Source organism: Microtus oregoni, unplaced genomic scaffold (assembly GCF_018167655.1).
Source record: "Microtus oregoni isolate MIOR12 unplaced genomic scaffold, Mior012 000035F_ref0000213, whole genome shotgun sequence".
NCBI lineage: Eukaryota > Metazoa > Chordata > Mammalia > Rodentia > Cricetidae > Microtus > Microtus oregoni.
This window is the reverse complement of record NW_024543094.1, coordinates 4,130,725-4,153,041: the sequence shown is the minus strand read 5'-3', so window position 1 is coordinate 4,153,041 and position 22,317 is coordinate 4,130,725. Positions and strand designations below refer to the sequence as shown.

The 22,317-nt window shown below is 41.3% G+C and overlaps 2 protein-coding genes across 6 annotated transcripts in view; one reads left to right on the top strand and one right to left on the bottom strand.

Annotated features, from left to right (window-relative positions):
• Window positions 1–14,264, top strand: part of LOC121432590 (UDP-GalNAc:beta-1,3-N-acetylgalactosaminyltransferase 2) — a 35,088-nt gene extending 20,824 nt beyond the window's left edge. Inside the window, exons 5-13 of one of the 3 annotated variants that reach the window (XM_041630640.1) lie at window positions 3,489–3,584; window positions 4,973–5,083; window positions 7,588–7,666; window positions 8,183–8,363; window positions 9,178–9,303; window positions 9,999–10,158; window positions 10,573–10,629; window positions 12,130–12,289; window positions 13,546–14,264. In XM_041630640.1, coding sequence (XP_041486574.1) covers window positions 3,489–3,584; window positions 4,973–5,083; window positions 7,588–7,666; window positions 8,183–8,363; window positions 9,178–9,303; window positions 9,999–10,158; window positions 10,573–10,629; window positions 12,130–12,270 — 951 coding nt within the window. In that variant the 3' untranslated portion in view covers window positions 12,271–12,289; window positions 13,546–14,264. Of the gene's footprint in view, window positions 1–3,488; window positions 3,585–4,972; window positions 5,084–7,587; window positions 7,667–8,179; window positions 8,364–9,177; window positions 9,304–9,998; window positions 10,159–10,569; window positions 10,630–12,129; window positions 12,290–13,545 lie in introns of those variants that run through there. The other 2 variants (XM_041630639.1, XM_041630641.1) reach the window with 2 other exon arrangements.
• Window positions 12,655–22,317, bottom strand: part of LOC121432588 (tubulin-specific chaperone E) — a 37,725-nt gene continuing 28,062 nt past the window's right edge. Inside the window, exons 9-17 of one of the 3 annotated variants that reach the window (XM_041630638.1) lie at window positions 22,004–22,099; window positions 20,923–20,987; window positions 20,772–20,836; window positions 20,095–20,235; window positions 18,684–18,837; window positions 16,797–16,865; window positions 15,412–15,471; window positions 13,530–13,621; window positions 12,655–13,400 (exon numbers count right to left, since the gene is read on the bottom strand). In XM_041630638.1, coding sequence (XP_041486572.1) covers window positions 13,308–13,400; window positions 13,530–13,621; window positions 15,412–15,471; window positions 16,797–16,865; window positions 18,684–18,837; window positions 20,095–20,235; window positions 20,772–20,836; window positions 20,923–20,987; window positions 22,004–22,099 — 835 coding nt within the window. In that variant the 3' untranslated portion in view covers window positions 12,655–13,307. Of the gene's footprint in view, window positions 13,401–13,529; window positions 13,622–15,411; window positions 15,472–16,796; window positions 16,866–18,670; window positions 18,838–20,094; window positions 20,236–20,771; window positions 20,837–20,922; window positions 20,988–22,003; window positions 22,100–22,317 lie in introns of those variants that run through there. The other 2 variants (XR_005972209.1, XR_005972210.1) reach the window with 2 other exon arrangements.

Sequence of the window (22,317 nt, the reverse complement as noted above, 5' to 3'; positions counted from 1 at the left end):
GGCAGGATTTATGGGAAGAAATTAAAGCTCACCCTTCCTCCTCTCTCCTTCTCCCTTTCCTTTCCCTCCCCCACCTCTGTATGTATGTGTGAGAACTTTCCTTGCTTGTGAGTTTTCCTTGTAACTGTTTTTATCCTGTGTCCTCTGATTTTTTTTTAAGTTGGTATAGAATTGTATCTTTAATGAAGAACACTAAGGGAAGATAGAATAGACCCAGTTTCCCTTTTTCCCATGGTTTGATTCTCTTCCACGTTTTACGTGTTTGAATTCCAGTTTCATTCACGTCTTTGTTGTTGTTGCTCACTGGTCTGTTTTTGTTTTTGAGGTGGGACAGCCCAGGTTGCCCTTAAACTTGAAATCCTCTTGTCTTAGCCTCCTAAGTGTTGGATTGCAGGTGGGTATCATCATATCTGGCTAAGATGTTTTTATGTTTTTCCAGGGTTCATCATTGTTATCTATAGATAATAATTGGGCTGCTATTACTAGAAGTTCCTTTTCAATTTTTGTTGACTGTTTGGTTGGTTGAAGTTTTGTTGAAGTCAAACAAGGTCAAGCACAGAACTGTAGTGCCAGTGTTCAGGAGTCAGAGGTAGGAGGCCCATCTAGTCAATAAAGCTATTTCCAGGCCAGCCAGGGCGATATAGCTAGATCCTCTTTCCTCTCTCTTCCTTCCTATGCCCACTGAGTCCAGTTAGTGCTGATTATGTGAACATGGGCGTTGGGCCATCCGCTGGGGGACCATGGTGGACCGTGGAGAACCTACCAGTGGTCATTCTTTAAAAGAAAAGTGAGTCTCCCTCACAGCTATCAACTTCCAGTAGTTCCACAGTTAAAGGTGGAACCTCAGAACCTCCTCCCTGTCCTGTGATAGAATCTTTTTATTATTATTATTATTTATATTTTATGTGTGAGTACTCTGCATATATACCTGCATGCCAGAAGAGGACATCAGATCCTATTATAGATGGTTGTGATACCACATGGTTGCTGGGAACTGAACCCAGGTCTTCTGGAAGAGCAATCAGTGCTTTTATCTGCTGAGCCATCTCTCCAGCTCTAGCCCCACCCCCACTCTTGTGATAGAATCTTTAACTGACTTGGTCTTGTGCAGGTCTTGTGTCAGTAACCACTGTTGTGAGTTTTGTGTGCAACAGTCATGTCATGTCCGGAGGACAGCGTTTCACAGCATTCTTCCTCATGCTCTGGCTCTTCTGCAGTGTTCCTGAGTTGTCTTTCTTTCCGTCCAGGAATGCTGGCATCATCCTCAAACTCCAGCACTAGGGAAGCTGAGCTAGAAGATCATAAGTATAAGGGCAACCATAATCAAATAATTGTCTTAAAAAATAATAAAATGGGGCTGGAGAGATGGCTTATTGGTTAAGAGCACTGAGTGCTCTTCCAGAGTACCTGGGTTCAATTTCCAGTACCCACATGGCAGCTCACAACTGCCTGTAATACCAGTTCCAGGGAACCCGACACCCCTGGCAAAACACCAATGCACATAGATGGATGGATAGATAGACAGACAGATAGATAAATAGAATTGCTAATGCTGCTAGCAATGTTAATAAAAGATTAAATGTCTGTTTTGCAATTTGTCCTATTTTTACTCCACCTAAAGAATGTCTGGTTTGTGGACTGGAGAAATGGCTAAATGGTTAAGAGCACTAGCTGCTCTTACCAGAAATCCTGAGTTCAATTTCTAGCACCCACATGGTGGCTCACAACCATCTATAACTGTAGCCCTATCTGATGCCTCTTGCACTCCTCTGGTATGCAAATGTACATGTAGGCAAAACACCCATATACATAATTAAATCTTTTTTTAAAAAAAGAATATCTGGTTTGTTAATATGTTGATAGACATAAATTTAAGAGAAAGAAGACACATTATAGTCATGATTTCAGTGGGAATTGCTTTATCCAGTTACTGGATTGTAGCAATCTTATTACTGTGGTAAAAGTTAAAAAAAAAAAAAAAGATTTTAAGGAAGGGCTGCAGTGTAGCTCAGTGGTAGAGTACTTACCTAGCATTTGCCTGAAAGACATGGGAAAGCACAAAGAAAAACAGTACACATCCTAAGAGCCGTCCTCTTCTCTTCCCTGTTGTGGTTTGTGTTCTCTTCTGAAAGTACTTTTGAAGGATTCCCATGTACATTGGTTTTCCATAGAGATCTGTGAACTTTCATTTTGTTCTTGGGTATATATGGGGGGATATTAAATATATAAATATTATTAAATATATATTATATATATTAAAATATGTTGGTTCAATTTAGTGAAAACACTCATTTTCTTTAATACATTTCATGCCAAGGTAGGTTTTTAAAGACTATAAATATATAATCTTTAAATCATAGTTTATCTTAATAATTTCTTTTTTTAATATTTATTTATTTATTATGTATACAATATTCTCCCTGTGTGTATGTCTGCAGGCCAGAAGAGGGCACCAGACCTCATTCCAGATGGTTGTGAGCCACCATGTGGTTGCGGGAATTGAACTCAGGACCTTTGGAAGAGCAGGCAATGCTCTTAACCACTGAGCCATCTCTCCAGCCCTTATCTTAATAATTTCATTCAGGCCTGGTGGCAAACCAAATCCCAGCTGCTTGGGAAGCTGAGGCAGGAGGATCAAAAGTATCTTAGCAACTTAGTAAGACACTGTCTTAAAAGAGGGCTGTGCCCACTGCAGGTAGTGCAGTGCTTACCTAGATTGCTAAGGGCTGTCAGCTGAATCCCTAGAGCAGTAAAACAGGTAATATAGTAATCTAGTGACCATGGCAACAGCACTAGAAAATCTCGATGGGGCAGTAGAGTGCTTGTTATTCTTGCAGAGGATCTGAATTCAGTTTCCAACACCCACATGATGGCTCACAACTGTCTATCTATAAATTCAGTTTTAGGGAATCTGATGCCCTCTTCTGCATTCTGTGTGTACAAGGCATATATGTGGTACATAAACATACATGCAGGTAAAACACCGGGGAGGCAGAGGCAGGCGGATCCCCGAGTTCAAGGCCAGCCTGGTCTGTAAGAGCTAGTTCCAGGACAGGCTCCAAAGCTACAGAGATACCCTACCTCAAAAAACTAAAACAAAAAACCAAACAAAAACCATAAAATAAATACATTTAAAAAACAAAAAGTAGGGCTGGAGAGATGGCTCAAGTGGTTAAGAGCACTGGCTTCTCTTTCAGAGGACCCAGGTTCAATTCACAGCACCCACATGGCAGCTCACAACTGTCTGTAACTCCAGTTCCAGAGGGTCTGATAGCCTCATACAGACACACATGTCAAAACACCAATGTACATAAAATAAAAATAAGTCATAAAAAGTAAATACCTGAAAGTTGTTGAAACCACTGTGAGTGTGATTGGTGGCTGTGTGAATTTACTGACAAAGCTACACAGTGTCTGAAGATCTGTTACATTTATATATATAACAGGAAAATTGTCTGTTTCTCCGTCCTTCCCTATCCATCTTGCAGGAGGCCCTTTTCGTCGCTCGATTTAGTCCTCCAAGCTGTGGCATACAGGTGAACAAGCTATGGTACAAGCCTGTGGAGCAGTTCATCTTACCAGAGGTATGGCTAGAGTGAAGACCAGTGTTGCCTTTGTAGGTGTGTGCTTTGTTGTACCATGTCAGCTCTACAGTGTGGAAGCAGCAGTACCCACAAAGCTTGCACTAAATTTTGCAGTTACACCAAGAGAACTTCTTAGCCATGGTTTTTAAAAGTGCCTGTTGCCATGGTTAACTTAAAGTTGAGAACTGTGTGACTGTCTCAGTGACAAAGGGTAGGATTAAGTCTTAGAAACAGTAGGTATTTTGAAAGTTAAATGTCTTACTTATCTAAGGAATCGTAAAGAAGTCTGCTGTGGGGTATTGTGATCATGCTCTGACACCCCCGAGACCGCCGATCTCCACTTAAACCTCGCTCAGCCAGGAGCGTGATTCCTCTTCTGTGAAAGAGGAATCATATCAACCTACAGGCAGTTTCCTGGGAATCTTCCCTGCTTCCAAGCAAAGGACAGGGTTCGTCACCATGGTGGGCAGAGAAGTATCTGCTCTACCTTAGATCCCTCCTCTCCTCAGCCTGGTGCTACAGCCTGTGAAATGCTTATGATTCTGAAGGTGTTGTGTTGTTGCTGTCCACTTTTCTACTTCAAGACTTCTCTGCTTTTGTGGTAATTTGAAGTTCTTTCTGCACCCTAATTTTTGCCAAGTGTTGTTTTTCATTTGTGAGCCTGTGGTGACATGTTGATAGTATTTAAAGATAAGAGCTATTCTGTTTTTATTTCTAATGTTCAATGTATAGCCATGGCTTGGTAAATATTAAATAGTCATGTGTTAAAAACCTACCAGATAAACTTGAGCTTTTTACTTTTTTTCTAAATTTTATAGTAGAAAGAGTTCAATACAGTTGGCATTCTCAGACTTTGCTAATGACCTTATAAATTAATAAAAAATGGTATTCAAAAGCAATGTGACAGTTTGTACCAAAATAAATGCATAAACACACTTTAGATTTTTCAGTAATTTCACCTCTGGGAATTTATTTTAAGTATAGTGGGAAAGAGACATTTATACCAAAACATTCTTATATTATAGTAGCCATTTGGTCAGCAAACAACTGTAAGTCAAGTGTTAGCCAACTGGCATGTTACACCACGTTAGAAAGAACAGCTCTAAAAGGTGTAGCAACATTAGGAAATTGAGACAGCAGGAACAGCCAGACAGCATCTGCCAACACCATGAACTGTTTTCTATATGTGTCCAGAAGAAATAGCCGAGGACATACGTTATTATACTAACAATGAAATATTCAAGTTGTGGCTTAAAAATTAAACTGATGTGTTTCAGGGGGGCGGGGTTGACATTCTTTCTAAAGTTTTACATAAATATTTCCTTAGAACCTAAGTGGCAAGAATAAACAAATTGATCTATTATTCCTCCCCCCCTCACCCCCCAAAGAGCTTTGAAGGTACAATTGTGTGGGAAAGCCAAGATCTCCATGGCCTCTTGTCCAGAAACCTACACAGAGTGACAGTGAATGACGGAGGGGGTGTTCTTAGAGTCATTACAGTAAGCTCTTTTTCATTTCTTTGGGTTGGTTAGAAATATTAACTGTCTTACATGCATTACAAAGTTTGGAATTTACTTTTATCCTAGGCGGTGTCGTACAGGGGTTTTGAATATATACACAGTAGAAAGTGTTGCTGAGCCACTTCACCATAGTGAAGGTGAACAGCTTGAGTTGCATGTTCCTGTAACTCCAATATTAATGAATAATGTAGTTTTGCCTTAAGATTGGTATGTTTAAAAGTTTGGTATTTTATTTCTTGATAGATTTTTAGTGAGCATTTTTAGAAACATTTGTTCATAGCTAAGTATAGTAGTTTATACCTGTGTTCTCAGCACTCAGGAGGCTGAAGCGGCAGGATTGCCCTGAACTTGAGACCAGCTGGCTACAGACTAAGAAAGGAAGAAAAGAAACACATCTTCCATAGTTGGCCATCTTACCTTGATAGCAAAATGTTAGTTAAAATACTATCTACCAAAATATTGAGCTGAGCACAGTGTCCTGTACCTGGGGTCCCAACTCCTTTTCAAGCTGAAGCTTTAGCCCAGAGATCGGGGCCAGCCTGGGCATCTTTAAAGTGAGGGAGGGAGAGAGTACTTGCATTTGTTTTATTTTGAAGCAACTCTGGGTGGGGTTTCTGAATCACATTTCTCCTTTAGTCAGATTTTCCTCAGATTTAAAGCAAATCCAAGTTAGGTAAATTTCTCAGACATAGCGTAGTAAAGGTATAGACAGACTTAGTGAGCAAGAGGCCTGCTGTGGTGGTGGTGCAGACCGCTGCACAGCCCCTGGTACTTGTCTGATGACCAGGAAGACACTTGGCATTTCAATATTCAATAATCTCTTGAATATTAGTTCTGCTCACATGAAGTAATTTCTGGATTTTAAATGAGTGTCGTGTGATTTATTACTTATTCAGAAAGTATTATTTGCACACCCACTGAAAAGAAGACACAGTTATTCCATCACATCCATAGTCAGGGAGAAAATAAGGACTGGCAGGTCCCTCAGAAGGTAAAGGCATGGGATGCCAAGCCTGCTGCCCTCGATTCAACTGTACATACACACCCACAAGTAAATAAGTAAATGTAATTTTAAAATGTCTAAAAGAAAAGAAAATATATTAAATAAATGGAACCACAAAGTTACATGTTACACACCCTCATCCTTGTTGGCCATGTACAGTATTTTATCCATTATTTATTTAAGATAGAGAATTTTATGGAAGGAATCATAACTTTCATTATTTTCAGGACAAATGCCTTAAATATCATGCCACCTTCCATTTGTGAAACCTAAAAATCCCTAGGCTATATCAAAATTCCATAGACTTTGATTTGTTATGCTAAGAAAATAAGTTTCCTTATTTTAAGTTGAAGATTGAATTTAAATATAAAGACAAATGATCCACTTGGCCTTGCCCAGCTGGAAACAGATGGTGGTTTAAAGCTTTTCTCTACATGGTCCCTGAATTCTCAAATGCACTAAGATCTTAGCAGATTCACGAGAATTTTTGTAAAAAAGTAATAATTCTTTAATGTTTTTAAATTGATAAAGTTAGATGTAAACTAAGATGAGTTTTGTACTGTTGTGGTTGTGTGTATAAGAACATTTACTTATCTTTAAGTTGGAATTTTGAGCACCGGGCCAGAGTCATCTTGATGCTTTAAATCCATGGCATAAGGGGCTGGGATGGTTTAGTGGTTAAGAGTGCTTGCTGTTTATCTTCATTATTTTTTTGTTGCCGTGATAAGGCAAGACCAAGGCGTCTTATAAAAGGAAATGTTTAATTTGGGGTTCATGATTCCAAGTGGTCAGAGTCCATGACCACCGTGGTGTGGAGCCTGGCAACAGAGCTGGCTTGGTGCTGAAACAGTAGTTGAGAGCTTGCATTTTGATCCATAAGCTCGAGGCAGAGAGCTAACTGGGAATGACTTTGAAATCTCAAAGCCCGCCCTAGTAACACACCTCCTACCTACCCTTTCCAAACAGTCCCACCAATTGAGCACCAAATATTCAAATATATGAGCCTATGGGTGGGGATGCATTCTTACTCAGTCCACCACACTACTCTTTCAGAAAACCTACGCTGGGTTCCAGTGCCCTCATAGTGCCTCTAGCCTCATGGTGTGACACTCTCCTCTGACATCCTAAGGCACTCACTTCATGCAGGTTCAGGTGTTGAACATACATAAAGTAAGAATAGGGAAATAAAGTAGGCCAGGTGATGGTGGTGCACACCTTTGATCTCAGCACTCAGGAAGCAGAGTCAGGCAGATCTCTATGAGTTTGAGGACAGCCATAATTACACAAAGAAATTCTGTCTTGAAAAAATAGGGAGGGAGGGAGGAAGGGAGAGAGAGGGAGGGAGGGAAGGAGAGAGAGAGAAATAAGTAAAATAAAAAATCCACGGCATCAGTATCTGCTGTAGGTCAGGCATGCTGGCCATTCAGCTCAGTGTTGTAATACGTTAATACCGGAGCACTTCTGTTCTCATTCCTTTCAGGCTGGGGAAGGGACACTGCCTCATGAATTCATGGAAGGCGTGGAGGGAGTTGCAGGTGGCTTTATCTACACTATTCAGGGTAAGTTGGCTAGTGCAAAAGCAAACTCAATGTAGCTAACTTTGTTTTATAATACATGTTGAAAGGTCATCTTTTCAAGTTAAAAGTTCCTTATCAAGCTGGGTACAAAGTTTTATGCCTGAAATGACTGCAGAAAAATTATGACTTCAAAAGCCATCCTGGGCTATGTAGCAACACCCCGTCTCCAAAGCAAAGCCCGGAAGCTTACTTTTTAAGGTATTGTATTCTGTTATGCAAGTAAAGCATAGTTGGACTCTTGTTGGTTCTACTTGTATTGTTTCCCAGCATAGCAAACAGTGCTACAGAGAACATTGTGGTGCCCATGTAGGATGTAGTATCTCTGATGTCCCATCACAAGTAGGCCTAAGTGAGCTATAACTCTGTCCCACCTGAAGAGCCAAATGAGCATGTGTTCCACTGCATCCTTGGGGAAGGAATCTGGTAACGTTTTCAAGTTCTAGGTCCTGAACATGCAGTAGTGTCTTCCTTCAGCAGTCAGCCTTTCCTTTTCAGAAGGAGATGCACTGTTACGAAGCCTTCACTCACGGCCCCAGAGACTCTCAAACCACATACGGGATCTACGAGTGGAAGATGCCTTACTGCAGGAGGAGAGCAGCATCTATGACGACATTGTCTTCGTGGATGTTGTGGATACTTACCGGAATGTTCCTGCAAAATTACTGAACTTCTACAGATGGTAGGTTGTGTGGATGTTGGGTAGCTAAAATTTGCTTTATTGTTATTTTGGTTTTTTTTTTTAAATTTTTTATGATTTATCTTTTATGTGCATTGGTGTGAAGGTGTCAGATCCCCTGGAACTGGATTTTCAGACAGTTGTGAGCTGCCATGTGGGTGCAGGGAATTGAACCCGGGTCCTCTGGAAGACCCGGCTCTTAACCGCTGAGCCATCTCTCCAGCCCCCTTTGTTGTTACTTTGATACAGAAACATCAAACCACCGAGATTTTAAAATCATCTGGGGTGTGATCTGTTATATCACAATCCTTTAAAATCAATTTCTTTTTAATCTTAAGGTTTTTTTTTAAAATTACTCATGTGTATGTGTCTCTGTGTCTGCCTTTTGTGTGTAGGTGCCTTTGCAGGCCAGAAGAAGGCATCAGATCTCTGGGACTGGGGCTACAAGCCGTTCTGAGCTGCCCTACATGGGTACCAGGAACCAAATGTGTGTGACATCTGGAAGAACAGTTCTTAGTCCTGACTGCTAAGCCAACTCTTCAGCACATCTTGGTTCCTTTTTAAGACATCTTCTAATGTGCTATTGCTTTCTTATTTGGATGAACAGACCCACAGTGTGAATGGCATTAAGTGTTCAAAACCAACAAAACAAAAATTATTCCCTTGGAGTCATTCCTACACACTTTGCATGTCTCAAACTCTCACTGGATTGTGGTTCTGTGTGCAGGATAAGACACTGAAGGTGCACAGCTGCATAGGCATAGTATATGTCCTTCCGGGGTGGTGCTTACTTGCATATTCCTTTTTTTGTCAACAGGACTGTGGAAACCACCAGCTTCGGTTTGCTGCTGAAGACAGATGATGACTGTTACATAGACTTAGAAGCTGTGTTTAATAGAATTGCTCAGAAGAATCTAAATGGACCTAATTTTTGGTGGGGAAAGTAAGTGAAACATGGACAGACATTGACTTTTGGTATACCTAGTGTAATTAATTTAGGATGAAATAAGCAAGTTATTTTTCCACAAGAAAAATGTTATGAAATTTCTTATTAGTTAAACTATTTTGGATTAGTTTGCTGTCACTATAACCAGAGGTAATTTTTTTTTCTATTGAAAAATCTCAGCCAGGCGGTAGTGGCACACGCCTTTAATCCCAGCACTCGGGAGGCAGAGGCAGGTGGATCTCTGTGAGTTTGAGGCCAGCCTGGTCTACGAGAGCTAGTTCCAGACAGGGCTGTTACACAGAGAAAAAAAAAATCTTAGGCTTATCAGCCAAGAGTCAAAGATGTGCTTTTAGAAGGGCATGGTACCCTGAAGCTGTTGTATGTTTTTTGTTAGACCATGTATGACACATCTTCATAGCCATTATTTTTGCTACTTTAGGAACACTGCAGGATTAGTAAATTGGTGGGTTTGGTTTCATTTGAATATGTACTGAAACACAGGGTTGGCTTCTCTTAACTTTCATTAAGAAACTGAGAGCTTACCTAAGTAATCTATATAAAGTACCATTGGGTAAATAATTCCTTTCCTTAGATGCAAGAATTTTCCCTTGCTCTATAAGCTTGTGCCTTTGTAGTGGCCAAAGGCATCTAGTAGAAGGATGTGGCCAGCCATCATCTTTGTAACATCTCAGTTTCAGGTTGAATTGGGCAGTGGACAGAACTGGGAAGTGGCAGGAGCTAGAATACCCCAGCCCAGCCTACCCTGCCTTTGCTTGTGGGTCAGGGTACGTGATCTCCAAGGATATCGTTGACTGGCTGGCAGGCAACTCTGGAAGGTTAAAGACCTATCAGGTAATAAGATCATTCATCCAGTCCAATGTCCTGAGATGTCCTTGTAGAGCCAGCTTACTATGGTTGTCCTTTCTCTGCAGGAATCACTCCTTAAAGGATGTATGTATTCCTGCCATCTATCAGACTCTAGTCATGATGTCTATATCTTATTTGAGCCTGTTTTCACAGCTTTTAGTCTTCATTTGCAAAGTGGAGGAATGTAAATACTTCTGCTAAAAGGAAGAAGCCAAAGAAGCACTTTTTTCCTTCTGACTTGGTTACAGTCTAAGGGACCAAGTGTCCCCACCTATGAGATCCACATTACACTTTAGGCTTATTAGTTCACTGTGTGTCCTGTATCCCATCCCTAGCTTGCTTTTGTACATATGGCTTTGTCTTTAAAACATTAAGAAGTTTCCATTTGACCATGAGTAGGGTGAAGATGTCAGCATGGGCATTTGGATGGCAGCCATAGGACCTAAAAGACACCAGGTAAGCAGGTATGAGGGTGCTGGCTTCACTTCTGAGCTTTTGGAGGTGTTCAAGTGAACTTACCTACTGTTCATCAACCGTAGGCATAAGAATCAGTGCCTTCTGGCATGCCAGCTATGCTCTTAAATTACAACACTCTACCTCATTATTCCTCAAATAATTGTCTAAGCTTAAACCAAAAGGAAATACTGTGAACAGAAATTCCTTATCCACAAAAAAGAATTAGGTCTTTAGATTTGATCAGAAATTCCTTAATAGTTTTACAGTTTAGAATCTGTTGACTTGAGTCTGGCCCATGACAGTGAGACCTCTCAACTCCTGACAACAGACTTTAATAGTATTTTATTTGTAAGGGAGGGTGGAGTGAGGTGGTGATGGTGATGCAGAGATCAAAATTGAAGGTAGGAAACTTGGGGGTGGGAAGGACAGGCTTTTGCCTTATTTGTTGTATTGACTTCTGGACTCTGGCTGTAGAAGGCACAGTGAACAGGACACGCAGTGCCTGCCATTCAGTCATAACACTTCTCACTCACACAGGAGTACATACCCATTCAGCTCAGCCTGGGTCCTGCTGCTGCATCAGACTCAGCACATCAAAGGCTGCTTGTGGAGCTTGTTGATGTGCTGATCCTTTTTTGTGACCCTGGCCTGTAAGAGCCATACAGAGGATATTCACTTTGCCATGCTCAATGGGGCACTATTATTTTTAAACACTTCACTGCCTTGGGCCTTATGGAACTGAAGAGCTTCTTGGACAGAAAGCTTTGTTCTCTTCCATGTACCCAAGGCATGAGGCCCACTCTGCTGCCACTGGTGAACCCTAGGGATTACCAGATTCCCTCCAGACACATGCTAGTTCCAGCAGCCTCTACGCCCATTAGAATATCATGGTTTAAAAAGAGTTTCAGGGTTTGTGTTATCAGATTCCACATTTCTTCATACGTGTTGTTGCTTGCTGAGCAGTGTGGTACTTGGGACTCAAGTTAGGAGTCTTGGACAGCCTGTTCTTACAGTGGCAGGAAGAATAATTTTGCTCTCATAGCATTTGATACTGAAATGAGATGACTTACAAAGAGTTGCAAGCATCCTATCAGAACGGCTGCCACTGCTTTATGACCTCTCTCTAAAAGGGAATATGAAAGTGTTCATCTGTACTCTCTGTACGTTTTTATAGAATTTCATGTACTGACTCTTCTGAGAATCTTCATGTAGTTTTAATTGACAATATAATGACTGTGCATATTTCTGGATTAGTTTGGCATTAGGTGACTCCTAATCTTCACACTGTAGTTTCTGGGTTCACAGCCCCAGGACTGTAAGGCTGCGGTACTTTCCCCAAGTCAGGATCCATCCCCCTCACAGATCTCTGGTAGAGTACACTGAAGTGTCACACACACACACCATCCCCCTCACAGATCTCTGGTAGAGCACACTGAAGTGTCACACACACACACACACACACACCGTTTCTTGATTGTCTTGTATTTTGTTTCTCAACAGGACAGCCTGTGGCTGTGTGAGAAAACCTGTGAGACAGGAATGCTGTCTTCTCCTCAGTATTCACCACAAGAGCTGAGCAGACTGTGGGAACTGAAGGAGCTGTGTGGGGACCCTTGTCAGTGTGAAGCAAAAGAACAGTGATCCCCAAAGACCAGGGCCTGTAAGTCGGAGGAGACCCTGTGGCTGATAGTGAGCTATAAGTAGTATATTACCAGTGTTTGCACAGATCTTAATGAATCATCTGATATTGTAGCATAAGTTTTTATTTATAAATTGGAAGATTATTTAATACCAAATTATTTTATAAAAAATATTTGTAACTCCTAATCACTGTTACTAATCAGTAATTATTTCATCATTACCACTTTTGGTTAAACCTGGCCAAATTCAGAAAGTTGTAATAATGCCATTTGAATCTCAATTATGATTATAAAATAGCTCTACAAAGCTCAATTAGGACAGTAAGAACGTGGAACGTACAAAGATGCTGTGTGGTGCTGGGGCCGCATATACCAAAGTCTGGGTTGCTGGAAATACCAGTTTGTGGATCTCTGATGTGGGCAAACTGGCCTTGAAAAGGAAATACTGTAATCTGAAGTTTTGGGGTCTTGCTTTTAAAAATGTTCATTTACATATGTATCATGCTTTCTCTTACCATTTAATGCATATCCTGAATGTCTCACCTTAGCACTCAATAAAAGTAAACACCTCAGGGTTCAGTGTCACAGGGAAGTAGGGAAGGTACTCTGCTTTGCCTGATGTTTACCTAAGCTTGAGGAGGTAGTAGTAATCTCTGGAAGTATAGGTTCAGTGTAGATAAAATGTGGAGAAAAGTATGTTGTACAGAGTAGGAGATGTGTTTCCTCAGTTTAAGGGACATTTTTCGACGACCAACCAAATCACTGTAGTGAACTTTTTCAGACAGTTAAGTAGCCCACAGCAAATGTTAACGCTATTCAGATTTAGACTGCTGTTTCTGTTTATATTTACATGTCCACATAATGGAATGCAGTAAGCTGTGGAGACAGACGGAGTAGAAAAATCACTAGTAATCAAAGCCTTTATTCTATATACAACCAAATGGTCCTTTCCCAACAAAACTTCATCCTTTATGAGGGTGAAGTTTTTGTTTCTGGTATATACAACATTACAGCCGCTAAACTCTTACGGTTGGATTGTTACCATCGCACTAGTAGACAGTCTCCATTTTCCACAGAATAAAACTGTAATGACTGTAGGTCATCTCCTAGTTCAATTTCTCTGCCTGGCATCTAAAATGAGAACAAAGTGGGGAAGAGTGAGTAGACAGATCTGATGATGCAGGTTATACATGCCGCCTCCATTTAAAATCTGTTATGTATGGCTCATGGTACTGTGGAGAACTAAGCTTAGCAACTTACCTTGGGACTTTCATAGGACAGCAGAATTTCTGAAACAGGAATTTTGAGAAGACGTGACAGCAGTCCCTTTACCTTTTGAATTGTCATGGAATCTATCAAAGAAAAGGAAAATCCATTTCTCTCAAATGATGACTGTGTACAACCAGCTCAGCCATGATCTGTCCTCGAGTCACCCAGCTAGTTGATTCTTTGGCAAGCTGGGAAATGGAGCCAATGTTTGACCCAAGTAGTCTTGACAGCGAAATGTCAAGCATTTACCATTTCTTCCTCAATCTGAGTAACCAGAAATAATCACCCCACCGAGGAGGAAAAATATAGGCCTTTGTGATAACTTCCTAATGGGTTGCTGAAGATCCCATGAGTGGGGCCTTGAGGACACCTCTCAGCCTTATTATCCCTCTAGGAGAGAACGTAGACTTCAGTGGTTGATGAGGTCCCTCCCAGCAGGAGCATCTGGTCACCATCAGGATGTGTACAATGACTACCAGGTGTGGGAAGATAGCAAAACAAATGCTATGTCTGTTCAGAACACACTAGGAACTTCTTTCCAAAGACAGCGATGAAGAAAATTAGTTTCTCTGAAGCTTTAGCTGAAAGTACAGCAATAGTGTGGTGTCCTACAAATATCACAATGTAGTCAATTATTTTTCTATAAAAATCATTTTTTATAAAAGCTGTTTTTATGCAACTTGTGATAATAAATCTTCTCTATTTTAGAATAAAACTCGTCTTTTCCTGTTTGTGACCCCCTTCAACAGTCCTACTACCCTGAATGTGCCTGATTAAAACTGCTGTGTCTAGAGGAGTAGGCTGGGTCCCACACTGAATAAGGACAAGAAGGGGAGGAAGCAAACGAGCTGTCAGCATAGTTTTGCATCCATAGTAAGGACATGATGTGACTACTGCCACATTTCCACCAGCGCCTTCCCTGCCATGAACTGCATAACCATCCTTACATTGAGTAACAAGAAGTTAATACACACTGTTAATTTCTCATTATATATTACAAAGCAGTCACAGAAACTGAACTGCTAATTTAAAAGAGAGAGAGAGAGAGAAATACTTGGCCCTAAATGGATAGAAGTTCAGGAAATTACTCTTTTGAGTGCAACTAGCCTTCCACGAGCGTTATCACGGGCAAGCTTGTTTTGTCTGATGAACATGGATATAAAATCGAGTTTACTTGAGTTTACTGCACTGGTAGGCAAATAGGGAAATATATTTACTGGAGTCAAACAGACTCATATGTTTCCATTTCTTCAATTGCTCCTTCAATCTAACCCGTCAGCACTTAGCTGTGACTCAAGTTTATCTTGAGAATTTATAGAAATGTGTCATGCTAAAAAATTGATTCTTCTAAGTGCAAATCTAAGGTCAATTGCACTATCCAAAAGCATTTATGATTCTAATATTAAGTCAGTTCCAGTAGTACAAATGTTTTTTAAAGGATTCTGAAAAAAAAATTTTTTCTCCCCAAGTTGTTTAAAAGCACTAACTTCTCTCCTGATCAGGAAGTTATCTCTAGACAAGCAAAGTGGAAAGAATCAATCTGGGAACTTAAATACATAGGCATGGGAAGTATTCCTTTGAGGGGCTAAGCATTCAAGTCCTCACACCTGTGGCTGGACACTATCGTGATGACAAATGCCTTTTACTTGGGAGGCAGGTATCTGAGTTCAAAGCCAGTCAGAATAACACAGTAAGACCATGTCTCAAAACAAAAACCCCACATATTTTAATAAAACTGTTTCCAGATAAGCTGAAAGTTTTAGATTAAGCACTAATGAAGGTCTACATAAACTAAAAGTTAACATTCCACCTAGTTTCACCCTAAGCCAGTGCTTCATGGGTACTTGGATAGCAGAGAAGGACATGCTCTTACCTGGCAACTGCTTTTCTAATACTTTCTGTTCAGGTTTGCTTGAGCACTTTATCTTCAATGCTTTAAGGAAAAAGGTAAAAAGTTAATAACCACCATAGCAGGGATTTACAGTATGCATGCATGTAGAACTGTGATGCAAAATTAATAAAAACTCAGAGAGAAACTGGGGTTCAACCTGAAGATCAGAAAAGCAAAACAGCCAGCCACTGGATCTTACCTCAGTTCAAAATGGCAATCCTGCCTCCAGGAATCTCAGAATGAGACTGAGAGCTGTTTCTTCCCATTTTATAATCCTTTCTAAGGCTGGGATTAAAGGCATTCACCGCCTGGTTTCTATGGCAACTAGTGTGGCAACTGGGATTAAAGGTGTGTTACCACTGCTGACCAATGGGGCTGTTTTACAGGCAAGCTTTATTTATTAAAATACAAATGAAATGTCACTACAAAACTGGATTATGCCTCTGAGGTAGAGCGTATACTTTGTATACACAAGACCTCAGTTTGATTACTAGCACCAGTAAGTAAAAATGTGCAGCCCAAGAGATTGCCAGATAATGCATCAGTTTGGCACAATAACTTGGTTCAGTCCTTATAAATTAATATTCCCATGAAGCTAGAGTGTGGTGGTACACACCTGTAGTTCCAGGCTATAATCCCACCTTGAAAGGCTTTTGGTAGGATTGTCACAAATTCAAGTCCAGTCTATTCAACACATGCCAGCTATAAGACTTTGTCTCAAAACAAAAAATCAAAAAGATATTATCATGGTCCCAGAACAGGGGAGCTATAGAGGATATTGAGTACAAGGCAGCCTGGGTTTATATACCAGGATCATGTCTCAAACAGCGGAACCAGCATTCTATCACCTTTTCTTTCCCTCCACACTACCTCCTGACAGTTCACTGAGGGTTCTGCATGTGGAACACAGTGCAGGATTCGACATCACAGTGTGGTTTACTACTCTGCTCTCTCTTACACCTAGAGGGCTATTTCACAGTCTGAAGCAGGGGGACATCAGAATGCCCAACATAAACTGGGTGAGTTTGGGATCAGTACTCCCTAAGACAGTGGTTCTCAATTGGTGTGTGTGTGTGTGTGTGTTGTCTTGAACCCTTTCACTAGGGTTGCCTAAAACCATTAGAAAACAGCTATTAACATTATGATTCATAACAGTAGCAAAATGACAATTATGAATTAGCAGTGAAAATAATTTTATGGTTGGGGGATCACCACAATATGAAGAACTATATTAAAGGGTTGCAGCATTAGGAAAGTTGAGAGCCAATGACCTAGGAGAAACACACTTCATCCCTATCAAGCAAGCCATCACCATTTGCTGACACCCAAGACCCCAGAACAAAGCAGGTTTGTGAAAGGATTCTTACTTAGCAACTGATTTTTGAGCATGAATGGCTGCTGTGTTTTGAGTTCCTCATCTTCAGGTGCACCATATTCTGTTTAAGAAGAAATAGAAAGGGATGAACAATTAGCTAAAGGCCACAGTAAGGAAACTATGCTAGTGTGAACAGAGCCTCTCCCAGGATCTACCCAGCATCACTGATCAATTAGTTTGGGATTAGCCTCCTCCTGCAGAGCTGCTTGTTGGGTGGTTAGGAGAGCTAAACAAGAGCCATTCCTGCTGGGCGCTGGTGGCGCACACCTTTAATCCCAGCACCCAGGAGGCAGAGGCAGGCGGATCTCTGCAAGTTTGAGGCCAGCCTGGTCTACAAGAGCTACTTCCAGGACAGGCTCCAAACCTACAGAGAAACACACGCACACAGACACACACACACCACAATAGCCATTCCCAAAGAAGATCATCTCTGTGGTTGTATGTTTCCATGCTTGTTCTAATAATAGTCTGACTAAGCGTCCCATGCTTTCAAAACCTCTGAACTTTTAACTTGGTTTCAGTTTTGAAAATACCCTTTCATTCAGGGTCCTGAGAAAAACAAGGTATGATCTGGAAAGAAGTCATAGAACCCCATCAGGTTTTTAGCCAGTCAAGAGTTTAGTGTCCTGCTGCAGACCATTTCCTGCACCTGCAACATAGGCAGTGGCTTCCTAGGGACACATCCTAGGACCTCAGTGGATACCTGAACCTGAGTAGCCTTAGATAGATCTTATTTCAATGTCTTTAAGTAACATGTACCTACGATCATAAATTAGACACTGTAGGATGCTAACAACCACACCAGTAAGCTGTGACGGAAGTTATATGAACCTGCACTTTCAGAACCTCTTTCTGTACTTTCAAGCTTCAGTAAGTCCATTTCTCAGCTTCTCTTTGTATTTTAAGGATCATGTCATGAAATTCATCTGTGTTGGGGGTATTTTCAAGTCAGAACACTTGTCACAAGCACTGACACCTTGGAGGTCTATATGCTGAGCCACTGAATGACTCAGGGCAGGCAACACATACGGCATGGAATGCTAGGCAGAGGCAGCCATGTACACCACACCTGGAATTCTTTGTTTTGTTTGGGCTGAGGGTGGACTAAAAGTGGAACTGCAGAAAGGCTGAACTCCTATCCTGCTGCCCTTGGTCAAGTGGTTTGGGTTTCTCTGCACACACTAGGCAATAAGAATCTGAACTGTATGCACCTGCAGGCTGCTTAGAACCTTCCCTTCCCTACCCTCAAGTGACTCAGAATTTACCTAGATCAGCCAGGAAATTGGGCCAGCTAATGGAGTAATTTGAAAGCAATTCCCACAGGCAGCTTGTCTTCCTGAGATAATGTTCCAGCTGAAGCATTTATGCAGTGAGCTGCTTGCATTGGAAATATATGAAAAGAAATACGGCCTAAAACTGAACCATGGAATGGTGAAATGATGAGATTAAAACAAAGTGAAAAGTACATTGGGACGTAAGGCCCAATCCTTTGCTTCAAAGCCTGAGGCCCAGCTAGCGTGCTAAAGAAACCATTGTGAACACTAAGTGCCAAACAAAATAGGACAAGACCTAAGGGTGGGATATGGGAAGAACAAAAGTTTATGTGTGAACTTGCTGTGCTGGGAGCATTAAAAACACCACCACTTGAGATGACGTGGAGTACTGCCAACCTTTCCAAAACTGCAGGAACCCATGTTGACACTGCCAATGTACTGTCTGTTTTCAACTTGCTGACATGGTGCCAGGAAAGTGCCCACAGTTCCTTCAAAAAGGAAACAGATAGTCCCCCAAAGCAGAAAAGACAAAACACTGAGCCTTCCTGAACTACCATATCAGGGCCCTGTTCCAGTTGGAGTCCCCACGGGCTACCTGGACGTACTGCTGCAGAGAAGCTGGTATCTAGGGTGGGCCAAAAGAAACTCTGCATTTGGCCTGTTTTTGTCTGGATCCGTATGTCCGCCAGCCCTTTTCCATTCATTTCCAAAGGCTTTTTGGTAGTCAAGCTCAGCTCCACGCCTTTCGTTTGGAAGAATCTGTGTTGAGAAATAGAAATTTGTCATCTTCCAGTGAGCTGCTCATGTTTTTACCCAGTCTTCCCTCTGGTGCTCACGCACAGACAATAAAACTGTTGCCATCCACACATCCCTGCACTTTTCTAACACAACTCACAATTTCCAAACTGGGGATGGTGGTACCTGTCACTTAAAGAGAGCTAATGCAGAACTGCATGGAGTTCAAAGCCAGTGCGGGCCAGAGACTCTTGTCTCAAAACTAAAATTCAAAGTAAATTTTTATTTAAGAAAGACTAGATATTATATAACCCTGAAAACTTATTTACATCCCCAAGAACTTGCACATTCTTCTACAGAACTAATATCCAGGGCCAGCAAGATGCTTTAGCAGTTGATACACTTGCCTTAAAGCCTAATGACCCCTGTTCAGTCCCCGATACATATGGTGGAAGGCGAAAACAAACTTCTGCCAAGTTGTCTTCTGATCTTCATATGTGCACTAGTATGCATGACCCTTTTCCTCCAAACAAGTAAAGGTAATTTGATTCTTTAAATTCTACCTTTTTAATTATTTTTAAAAAAAGATTAACTTTGGATTTTTGTTGCACTTATGTATTGCACCAACATGCCTATAGTGTCTGAGGAGGCCAGAAGAGAGCACCCCATCCCTGGGAACTAGAGTTACAGATGCTGTGGATCACTGTGTGGGTCCTCTGCAAGAGCAACAAATGCTCCTAACCACTGAGCCATCTCTCTGGGTGCCTGGGTTCACCTCTCGCGTGTGCTATAACAGCTGAAATTTCACTGTGCCTAAGCCTCAAAGCCTCACTGTTGGGAGCAACAAGGAGAGAAAGAGACGTGCTCTAAGCCTGTGTTCTTTCTGTTTCTTTCCAAGGATACGGGATAAAGCGGCTAACACTACCCCACCTTATCTTAAATGACCACTGTTGTTCAGGCAGCAAAGTAACAATGATTTGGCACTAACCTAAATATAACCTTTTTCCCTCCAAGGACTTGGCAGAGAATCCCAATAAACAAAACGCATCTGGTCATCACTTTGTAATATTCAAATGTAATTTACTGTTACAGTTTTTATTACTTATTTTCTAGTCTTAAAAAAAATTAAAACCTAGTGCCATGGCACACCTGTAGTCCTAGCTACTCTAATGGCCGAAGCAGAAAGGATGCTGAGTCCACAAGTTGAGGCCAGTAGAAGCAACAATGAGACCTCCTCTCCAGAAAAAAACCAAAGGGTGTAGTTAGGGTCCTAGTGCTTACCTCACTTCTGTTTAGGGTCTTCAGCTGACCAATCTTGGCAATGATGATTTCCTTTGCTTTGTTTCCTTCAGTCAAGGGGTTTCTAGTACAGGACAAAGCCTGTAGGCTCTGTAATTTATCTAGCTCATTGATAAATGACCACTGAAGCAACAAAAGGAAAAAGGAAAAGCAACATGTGTCAGAACACATCTCAGATTACTTGGCCTAGCACATAAAAGTAAAATTGCCTTCCATCTGAGGTACCAAGTGCACTGGACACCAATACCACCCATGTGAACTTAGTGCTGTTCTACATCTGTGTAAATAAAAGAACTCTAACCCTGAAAAGTTTCGCTTTGAGGAAGTATTATGCTTTTGTTTTAATGTTTTTTTTAAGACTTATTTTATGTGTATGGATGTTCTGTCTGCATGCCTGTCTGTACACATGTGTGCAGTGAGCAAGGAGACCAGAGGAGGGCATTGGATCTCCTGGAATTGGAGTTACAAACAGTTGTGAGTAGCCATCTGTCTTTTGGGAATTGAACCTGAGTCTGCTGCAAGGGCAGCCAGTGCCCTTAACCACTGAAAGCCATCTCTCCAAACCCCTAGTTTAACTTTTTTGACAGAAGAAACCTTCAAATTTCGTGTGCATGCGAAGACAAGCAGTATTGTGCCCTGCACACTGAGGCAGTTCTTACGTCTGATATTTTGTTGTCATTGACTACGAGGTACTGCAAGGACGGGAACATGGATGTTTTGCACCCTAGAACAATAAAAAAATAAAACTGCACAGTAGGAATGAAAGAAATAGCTAACATAGGAAGGAGGGACATTAATAATATTATTTACCAATTCCAGCATCCGGAAAATGTATAGAAGAAAGTCCAGTGTCAGAAATGAGTAGGTGTTCTAATCTGAAATTAAAATGTTACATTTGATTACACAGGACACTGAAGAGTTCTGGGGTATCTACTAGACTAGCAAGTCTTTTCCTCCACCTTAGATTTCCATCCTATTATGAAACACAAGGTCCAGAAGGAAGGCTGACACTATGATCTGTTCTTCCACATGCATGCCCCTCTAAGATTATGGAGTGCGTCCTGTTCTGTCAGGGGCTAAGTGGGTCTCAAAAGAGGTAGATGGGGGTCTCACTTCCCCAAGATTAACAAATGGAGATGTAGGTGTCACCACCAGGACCAAGTCTGCAGCTACAAATGATCTAGTACGTAGGTCCACATAGTATATGAGGGACAAGTACATTCTCCAGATGAGTTCAAGTTGATATTTTTCAAGGGACTTGCCCAGTATAGAAACTATAATTTCTATCTATTCAAAAAGTGCATTTAACATATGACAGTTCATTCACTAAAATGATATGGATTGACTGGTGGTGGCGGCACACTCTTTTAATTCCAGCACTCAGGAGGCAGAGACAGGTGGACCTCTGTGAGTTCAAGGCCAGCTTGGGCTACAAAGTGAATTTCAGGACAACCAGAGCTGTTACACAGAGAAGCCCTTGAAAAACTAAACAACAACAAAAAAGAAAATGATATGAACTTTAACAGGCAAATGTAGGTGGAGGCTGCTCATTCATTCCCAGATGCCCAGACCAGAAATAATCACACAGAAACTATATTATTTGCAATACTATTTGGCCAATAACTTAAACATATTGCTAGCTAGCTCTTATATCTTAAATTAACCCATTTCTATTAATCTGTGTATCGCCATGTGGTTGTGGCCTACCAGTAAGGTTCTATCTGGCGTCTGTTTCCTGCGGCGGCTACATGGCTTCTCCCTGACTCCTCCTACCTCTCCTCCTCTGTCTGCTTGGAATTCCTGCCTTGCCCTATTGTGCTAAGCCACTGGCCAAAACAGCTTTATTCATTAACCAATAGAAGCAACACATAGACAAATTTTAAGGGATTACCTGGGAAGATATGCTATGAGGCACAGCTGATTTTCATCAATGGCTGGGTTAGAGGAAAGGTCTAGTAACCTCATCTTCTGCAGGACGTTCGCTGGCCTGTATGGAAAGTACAATTTTCTCAATATGGACTAATCTCTTTTGTTTTCAAAGTTCGAGGCTTAAAATAAATGTACCAAGAGTTAGGGAGGAAGGCAGATGGATTTGCCCCCCCCCCCAAAAAAAAACGGGATGCTGTGTTGAAATGTTGGCAAAATCTGGGTCCTTATCCTGCCTTTGATAAAGAAAGATGCCTCCACTTGCCTCCATAAATGAAA